The sequence below is a fragment of the Gastrolobium bilobum genome, unplaced genomic scaffold (genome assembly GCF_033153095.1).
Source record: "Gastrolobium bilobum isolate Gb01-03AN ecotype WA unplaced genomic scaffold, APGP_CSIRO_Gbil_v1 utg776, whole genome shotgun sequence".
Taxonomy (NCBI): domain Eukaryota; kingdom Viridiplantae; phylum Streptophyta; class Magnoliopsida; order Fabales; family Fabaceae; genus Gastrolobium; species Gastrolobium bilobum.
In genome coordinates this window covers 468734-477582 of record NW_026899202.1, presented here as the reverse complement: position 1 = coordinate 477582, position 8849 = coordinate 468734, and the positions used below count along the sequence as shown (strand labels likewise).

The window sequence follows — 8849 nt, the reverse complement described above, 5'->3', positions numbered from 1 at the left end:
TTTTAATAATCAAGTCATCCAAATAAATAGTTTGGTATATAGTAATTGTCTTGTGCGTCTATATATAGAGTAAAATGTAATTAAAAAATGATAATAATAAAGAAAGTGAATAGATTTATAAATAAATAATATAATTTCTGATATTATATAAGATAAAATTGTGTGTACACATAAAAAAAATTAACACCCACTTTTTTTTTCACTCTTTTTCTCAGTGAATTTTACCTCATGTATGTGCGCGCGCACGTGACAAAAAAGATAGACAAATTTTTTTAAAACATTTTAAAACAAATAAATAAACAAATGTATATGATCTGTCAGAGTGTTTATGTTGGTGCAGCCGAAGGGTGGGGCCTTGTTCATACCCCCAATGAGTCACTGACTGCAGTTTCGTATGTGATTGGCTTATCTCTTACTTCTCAGTTTTCAGTTTTGATAGAAGTCGGAATTTGCCAACCACTGCTTTGGTTCAGTTGTGTTGTGTTGTGTTGTGTCTGCAACTAAAGTAATCCACTATTCTTGTAATCCAATTACCATTACCAACCTCAAAATCTATAGTGAAAACCTTAAAACATGGTAATATGGGTATTTGGGTACGGTTCCTTGATCTGGAAAGCTGGGTTTCACTTTGATGAGCGTGTTGTTGGTTTCATCAAGGGCTATCGACGTGTCTTCTATCAAGGTATAATTTTTTTGTCACTTTTCCGATCCTTCTTTTTCACCCTCTCTCACTGCTTAATTCAAAGTATAAAGTTCCCCAGTAATACACAAAACACAATCTTCCTTCATAGCTTTTTTTTTTTTTTTGTGTGGATCTTCCCTTTTAGGTTCCACTGACCACAGAGGAACCCCTGAGTTCCCAGGGAGAACAGTGACATTGGAGCCTGCTGAAGGAGAAATATGTGTAAGTCTTCCAAGTTTTGATTTTTTTTAAAGACCCCATTAGTCAGTTGATTTATCAATGATAAAATATTCCATAAATCATCATTTGAGTTTACAGTTAGTTGTATTGTTATGTGAAGTTTACACAGATCCCCTAGTATGTCTGTGCAAACTATGAATATTACATTTATGATCATGCAAATGACAGATTATAATATGGTTCATTTGAAGAAAATTGGTGTGATGTAAGCTTATTGTTAAGTTATATACTTCCTTTCTTACTGTGAGTAGGTTAGGTTAAAGTGGAACAATCTCTGGATGTGTCTTTTGCTTTCTGAGTCTGACTGTGTTTTACTAGTTGCTATAATTCTTTGGTCACTTTTTCTGTTATGGTGTAGGCTGTTGAAATTACCCATTGCTTGTATAGCTGTCGTGCCTACAATTTATCCTTGTTTAAGAAAAAGAAATATATTAGGCAAGATATTTTGTTGATATGTATGTTTACCATTTGTTGAATCTCTATTAAGTTAAACAAAGTATGGTACCAAAATTACATACGCACTAAGACTGAGTTTAGTCTTTTATGGAAATCAGAACAAAGTTTAACTTGGTTGTTGGTAGTAAAAGTAGAATTGCATTTCATTTATTGTTCAATCTTAGTTCTACATTTTACTTTTGTATTTTCAGTTAATTACTTTGGCCTTTGTAGTATTTCTTGTTTTTCACTTTTAATTATTCTGTCAATTCTTAATTTTCTATTTCTTACGAGTCAAAATTATCAAATGCAATCAATATTTGAAATGGACACGTACTATATTTTGCAAGGAGATAGTGGGGAGTTGCTTACAAGGTCTCAAAGAAAGAAGATGAAGAAACTGCATTAACGGTATGCAATCAATTGTTTGAAATGTGCAGCCTTTGAAGTGATCAATTAGAAAAGAAAGGCTTAAGCCTTTAGTAAACACCTCTGGAATGGCTAGGCTTTGTGATCTTACTATCTAACGTCTTACTGAATGAGTCATTATTATATTTTCGCTATACATTTGTAATTGGATGGCAGTTTGCTAGCCTTTTTTTGTTTTACAAATAACTACATGTCTTTTGAGCATTGATATTTGAATAGACTTCCTGGTGGCTTTCTGTTGTCTTATTACCTCAACATTTGTATCTCAAGGCGCTGCTGAATCCCTGTTTGTTATGATAACAATATATATAGAAAATTTCGACCATCAATCTTTTGCAGGTAAAGTACCTTATCCATTCACACCCCCAAACTCAACGTCACCCAATGAACCATGTCATATGATTGTTTAAGAATACCAGACTTGCATAAATTGTTTACAGAATTGCTTATATCATATGGAAACCGCATTATGCTCACTTAGCACCTGTGTATTTGGTGTATAGAATTTAATGTGATGCGAGCCCACAATTTCTATACTTGACATAATCATAAAAACAACACTTCATTCCCAAGTCCCAAGTGACTTGCTATCTTTCTTTCTTTTTATCAAATATCAGTACTTTAGATTGATAATTTAAGTTTATTACTGCACAGCATTTGGAAGTGAGGGAGAAGCAATATGACAAGAAGGAATACCTAGATTTTTTCACTGTAAGTGCCATATGCCAAAAAGAATAAAAAATTAGATAAGTTACGTTATTTTATTATGCTTTATAATAGTAGTTATTCCACTTATGAATGTTGGCATCTACTGAAATTTGTTTCAGGAGGTTACTGCCACAACTCCAGCCGTTTCTGGAGTGATGGTGTAAGTGAAAGAAACAACCTTAAAACTTCACTTTTTGCACGTTTTGATCATAGTTAATAGATCACTGTGAACACTTTACAGATATGTAGCATCTCCAGACAAGAAAGTTAACATAAATTATTTGGGCCCTGCATCGGTTGAAGAGATTGCGAGGTATTTATCTTTCTACCATCTATTACAGACTTAGTTTGTGGCATAAAAATAAACTTCTATTATTCAAGATTATATTTTGGTTGGAGAACCTGGCTTCAGGAGGCTTATGAGTTAGTCTTTTATGCAATGATTATTTTAACAGGCCGGTTTCTGAAAATCTAAAAGGTGATGATTAATTTTTTTTAACCGTCATGTTATGATACATGACTGAAGATGCCCCTTTTCTGTGTGTAGATGAAATAAGGTTATCTGAATGTAGGATCATGCTGAATTTTCTTTCTACTTTTTAGTCTCTGATATATGGTTCATGCATTGTAATTGTGTTTTGGACATTTAGATCCATCACTCAAGTACAAATTATTGCCTTCTTTATCCTACAGGCAAATAATTCACGCTGAAGGACCCACAGGACCTAACAGAGATTATCTTTTCCAACTTGAAAAGGCTCTTCTTGAAATAGGCAAGGTTCTATAACTAGAGTTCACTGGTCATTTTAATTATTCTCTCTAAATTTCCTTTTTTTTTTCCCTTTTCCTTTCTACTGATCACTATTTAGGGTGCCAAGACAAGCATGTCATTGATCTTGCAAATGAAGTCAGGCATATTCTTTCGGAGAAACAGTGAATCAGCACTACATTATGAGACTTTGAGCAGCTCTTTATTTGAATCCGTTGGAACCTTCAATTCTTTCAAACATGTTAATGGGAGATGATATCCAGCTCTAGTTATGCTTATAATCTTCTCCTGTAGGCTTATATGGGCAACTAAATAGAAGTGGAACAGTTGCAATAGTAGAGCCCAATTACAATGCATATAGCACAATGTTTTTATGTATCTTTACTTAATATATTATAAAAGCATGATTATCTACACGCCACTTCGCTTCTTTCTGCCCACTTCTCTCCTTTATATTAAAAAGTGGTAAGCAAGCTTAAATTCAGCATTTGAAAAAGTTGAAGAACTGCTGCAATGTCATAGGTTCGAGTGCAAGAAAATACTCGTAGATGCAACCTCGATATCTCAAGCATTGATTAGTTTTATGGATGTAAGGGAAAAATTTAAAGTGGTCCCGGCCCTTTATGTTCCTTCCACTTAAAAGATGACTCTTGGAGAAAAAAATATTTTTTTCTCTCATCTCTCCTCTCTCCTCTCTCCTCACTCCTTTCTCTCTCTTGTGATCCACTAATTTGGATGTGCATGGGGAGCACAAAAATGTAAGAGATCCTTTTATGGAACAAAAAAATCAACAAATGCTTGTTTACTGAATTCTTACTGCATTCTCACCAACTCTGTACCATTAAGAATTATAAGTCGTTAAGATTAACATAATTTTTTTTCTTGTAAATAATTTATTTGGTTTATTGTATTGTAATAGATTACTGGCTTCCAAGGGGTCTGATAATCGATTACTGACCTTTAGATGTCAGTAACAGCCTCATGTGACACTTCCTTTCGGATTTCTCAATTGAAATTTCGTTTCTTACGTTTAGAAACATATTATTGACTCTGAAAAATATTTTTGCAGTCAAAGTATGTCGGGTTGCCTTTCAAAAATGTTTGAGAGAATTTGACAAAATCTTGCAATTGGACATCATGTATTTTGAATTCTTTCGAGCTCATAAATGGAAAGCACAACAATACTCTTACTGTCTTACAAATTGTCTCTGCTAAAATTTTAAATACTATAAAGTCTTGGACTTGATCTCTTTCAACATGGATTGTGTTTTGAATTCAACTTTGTTAATAGTTGTCCATGGTTTGTTACTCGTGGTTTACTCTTCAATTCTCCTTTTGATTGTTGATCTTTTGTTACTTTTTGGATTGTTATCCCATTACTCTTGGGTTTTTTATTTTATCATAACTTGTCTTGTATGACTCCATCGAAAACAATCTTTCTCTTTTTTAATCGAACCAAGATGTCACAGGAAAAAGCACAACATACGTCAAAATATAGAGCAAAATTAAAGCAAGTACCACTTATGGTTAAATATCATAGCAAAATATCCATTAAGCAAAAAAGATACCGTAAGTCACAATAATTCATACTATCAGAGCAAAACATATACAACCACGAGTCATAATAGGAGCAAAGCCAAACGCCTCACAAGTCATAATACAAAGATAAATATATATACACATATATGTGTATATAGTCCTAGACTATGCATACCTCGAATAACAATCCTCAAGCCTCTGCAGACGTGCAGCAAACTGAGTCTCCATGCTATCCACTCGCGACCGAATACTCCTAAGCTCACTACCCATATAGGAGAAGCTGGACTTCAATGTGGCATGCACACGACTGAGAGAATCCATAATGTTACCCAACGCATAATAATAGTCCTGAGGAGGAGCAGCATGTAGAGGATCAGCAAAAACAGCAGGATCATCTGCGTCAGATATATCATGTAGCTGGTCTTCCTCCATTGGTGCAGGCTTTTCCTCATCTTCAACTCTAGTCCACACACCATTAATTTCCTTGATACCCATTTGAGCAAGCAGATTCTTTCCAAACAGATGATTTTTCTTAACCTTCACCAAATTCTCATTCTTCAAGTCCACTCCATATTTCATCAAAATATGATTAACTAGCATAGCAAAAGGAAGTGCACAAGTCTCACTCTTAGCAGCCTTTAACATCACTGAGCATATGTAAAATGGCCAATTAGCATTTGCCTTCTCATGAATGGCCCACATCGCAAACACATCGCTATCGAATACAATAGAGAAATTTCTTGCCCTTGGAACAATCATCTTAGTAATTACATAGTGCAAAATTCTATTAGATAAAGTAAGAAGTCTGGCATTGAACTTAGACTTAGGCAACCTTGTAACATTAGGCTTAAGCAAGGTCCTCACATAAGTGTCCCTATGATAGTCCTCAAAATCCTTATAGTTAGCCCCATTAAACTTACGTCCAGCATATGGACAGCCAATCAGACCTCTCCAATCATTGATCTTAATTCGAATGGTTTTCCCCTTAACCTCAGAAACTAGAATATCCTCTCTAAAAGTCAAGTTCTTGTAAAATACTCTCACCATATTATCACAGAAGTCATTGTTTAATTCAGCCAATTTATTCAAACTTACTGCCTCTAGTAAATCACAAATAACAAACCCTTCAGCAGTGAAAAATTGAGAATCCAGATATTTGGGCTCAATGATATTCCTATGATCGTTGTAGCCAACGCCAGAGGGGTCTGGAATATCGTCCATCCCCTTCTTCCTTTTCTGTGCTGATGAAGATTCTGCAATTTGAACAAGCTACCACAAAAGACTTTGACATTAGAAAAATTATAGTGCTAATTACGCTTTCATCTCAACTCACAAATTTCATTAGTAGTTGACTTCCCCAAAAGTCAAAGGTCAAACTTTTAGTATATGGGCGTTTCATAACTACAATATAGTATTTGTTCATTATTTATCCATGCCCATCAACTATATTTAATGTGGCTAACCATTTCATTTCATTAGCTGACACCCCAAATATATATATATATATATATATATATATATATATATATACACACACCATACTGTGTTGAGATTTGGGGTTTCATAACAGGTAAAAAAAAAAGTGTACCTTCACCAAAGATTGTTTGATGAATCTCTTATGGACGTCCAAAGCATATGTCTCCAACCCCAAGTCTTTCTCAAGCAATCTTCGGACCCCCTCAAACGTCAAAGAACTGCATTGAACAAGAAACAGTTGATTAATTTTAAATATGTGTATATATACATACTCAGATAGTCATATGCCAGAATTCCTCACTGACTTATGCAAAGAAACTATTGTCATTCCAACAAGCCATATATATAATACAAAGAAAGACAGATCAACGAATTTGAATAGGATTCAATTTTCATTGGGTTCATGCTATCATATAAATCCTAATTACTGGTAGAGCAGAGGCCTATTATCGTAACCTTTCCACAAAAATTGCAAGAAGATAATAACTGCAGAGCAAAAAAATTAAGAGACAGACTTCATTGGTGATCAAAAAACCTAAAATGATTTGATATCAAGTCCTATATTAATGTCAAAAAGTGATATACTCAAAAAACTCCTCCTAAAAAGAAGGGAACATGGTCCATACTCCTAGTTTCCCTAACAACTTAGCAATACCTCATAATTTTGGATGAGAGAACATTACAAGACCATCTGAAAGTCCAAAAATCAAATGCAGATTGCACAAGCACACAAGAAAAACAAACAAAAACAAAAAAAACCTAGTACAAGCTCTTGCTCTGGGCAGATACATAGAAGTCGGACCTTTGTGTGGAAAATACCTTATGTACTCTCCTAATATTGAAGACTTACACGTCACTAATGAAGTCAGGAAAAAAGTAAGTCACCTAATTTAGGATCACAATTCAAGTTGGCAGGTTATGTATAGGTCAAACCAAACATGAATATCATGAATAAGAACACAACACGAATAGTTATTCGTGTAAAAAGGCATTGTTGATGTCAAGTTGTTCCAGATGCCAGTTCCTAGTGACAGCCACTGCAAGAAGGAGTCGGATTGTTGTGAGCTTGACAACTGGTGAAAATGTCTCAAAGTAATCAACACCTTCCATTTGATTGGACCCCTTATGGCTTATAGGGGCTACCTGGATTCGAGATTTCAAGAGCATTGGCTTGATTGGAAGCATTGTTCGACGTTGAAACAGGAGTGATCACAGGTTCTTGAATTGGAACAGAGCTTTGATTCGCTATTGAAAGGTGTAACGAACTCAAAGCAAAATCTTGAATCATGAAAACAAAGTTGAATTCTCAAGAAACAAAGCAAGAAAATGAAGGAATTGAAATGGCGAATATCAAAGCTCAATAATGAGCTCTGATACCATCTTAGAATCTGGAAGTGCAATCTGAACTTTCATTCTCTCAATCAGTAAATTATAATTTACATATATAAAGTATATATAGGGATCACACTTAACACCAGAAAGCTAATGAATAAAAGACTCACGTGACCCTAAAATTAAGTCAACTGAAAAACTAACTAACAAAAAGTTACAACAGAAAGAAAACTACTTCACTATTGTTAACTGATCTCCTCTAGCAGCATATGCACACATAAAGCATGTTGAATATTATCAATAAATGTCACATGAGTCCATTTACTCCCCTATTACCAAACATTCTATAATAGGTAACCTTATCGTGCTACATTAATCTAATATTTGACTCTAAAGAATCAATTCAACTCAAAAACTTAATCTATTGAATAAAAGCTTTTTAAATAGTTTATATTATTTTCTAACACACATCTTCACGTAAGAGATTTTTTGGCTTGAAGCGTGAATATTGCAAAGGCCCACTTTTTGATTTACCATATGCCTTACTTAATTCCACTAAAAAGTGAGAGGCAATGAATATTGAACTCGTGACCTAGCTCTGATGCAGTGTAAAAAATAAATTTAACTCAAAAATTTAAGTTACTGGATGAGTGAAAAAAAAATTTAAAAACAATGTACAAGTGAAACTAATAACGTTATCATAAAACACATGCTTTGCTTCCTTAAAAAGTAGTTTAAATTATGAGTTTGACGTTTCTTTAGGAGGCAATGCATAGGATAGGAGCACCAAACTCGGTATTTCCTTTTACTAAATGAGAAAAAAAAGGAAAATATGAAAAGAAGTATGGAAAAAAGGGGGGGAAATTATCTTCAAAGTATGTGAAGTTTATATAGGATAATGTGAAGAGAAAGAAAAAAAAAAAAAAAAAACTTATATACTTTTATATATAATTTTATGTGTTTGTATGAAATAAAATTAATTCTCTCGGCACCAGAGATAATAAACCTTAAATTATTTACCAAAAAAATGTAGTTTATTAAGATAAACAGTAACAAAAATGTTTGAGAAGATATAAAGTTGTTTATACAAAGGAAATAAGCAGACTTACTCGACTTGTTCCTTGAAGCGAGGGATGCGAGAGAGCATAGCAGTCTCAATCTGGGATTCAGTAACAAACGGTGTCTTAACCTCAACCTTCACATCCTTCTTCGGAATTTCGCTCTCTCCCATGCTTACTA

At 34.0% G+C, this 8849-nt stretch overlaps 2 protein-coding genes across 2 annotated transcripts; one reads left to right on the top strand and one right to left on the bottom strand.

Moving 5' to 3' along the window:
- The first annotated feature begins 343 nt into the window (after window positions 1–343).
- LOC133288211 (gamma-glutamylcyclotransferase 2-3) lies at window positions 344–3702 on the top strand. Its single transcript, XM_061485927.1, has 8 exons — window positions 344–682; window positions 828–904; window positions 1715–1768; window positions 2441–2497; window positions 2614–2654; window positions 2736–2807; window positions 3188–3267; window positions 3364–3702. Exons 1-8 carry the CDS (start codon window positions 574–576, stop codon window positions 3429–3431), a joined length of 558 nt encoding a protein of 185 aa, XP_061341911.1. The 5' UTR covers window positions 344–573; the 3' UTR covers window positions 3432–3702.
- A 1134-nt stretch (window positions 3703–4836) lies between these two features.
- On the bottom strand, window positions 4837–8849 carry LOC133288262 (uncharacterized). The gene is made up of 3 exons (XM_061485982.1): window positions 8720–8849; window positions 6391–6496; window positions 4837–6071 (listed from the first exon to the last, which is right to left on the bottom strand). The coding sequence occupies exons 1-3, from the start codon at window positions 8839–8841 to the stop codon at window positions 4968–4970; spliced, it is 1332 nt and encodes a 443-aa protein (XP_061341966.1). The 5' UTR covers window positions 8842–8849; the 3' UTR covers window positions 4837–4967.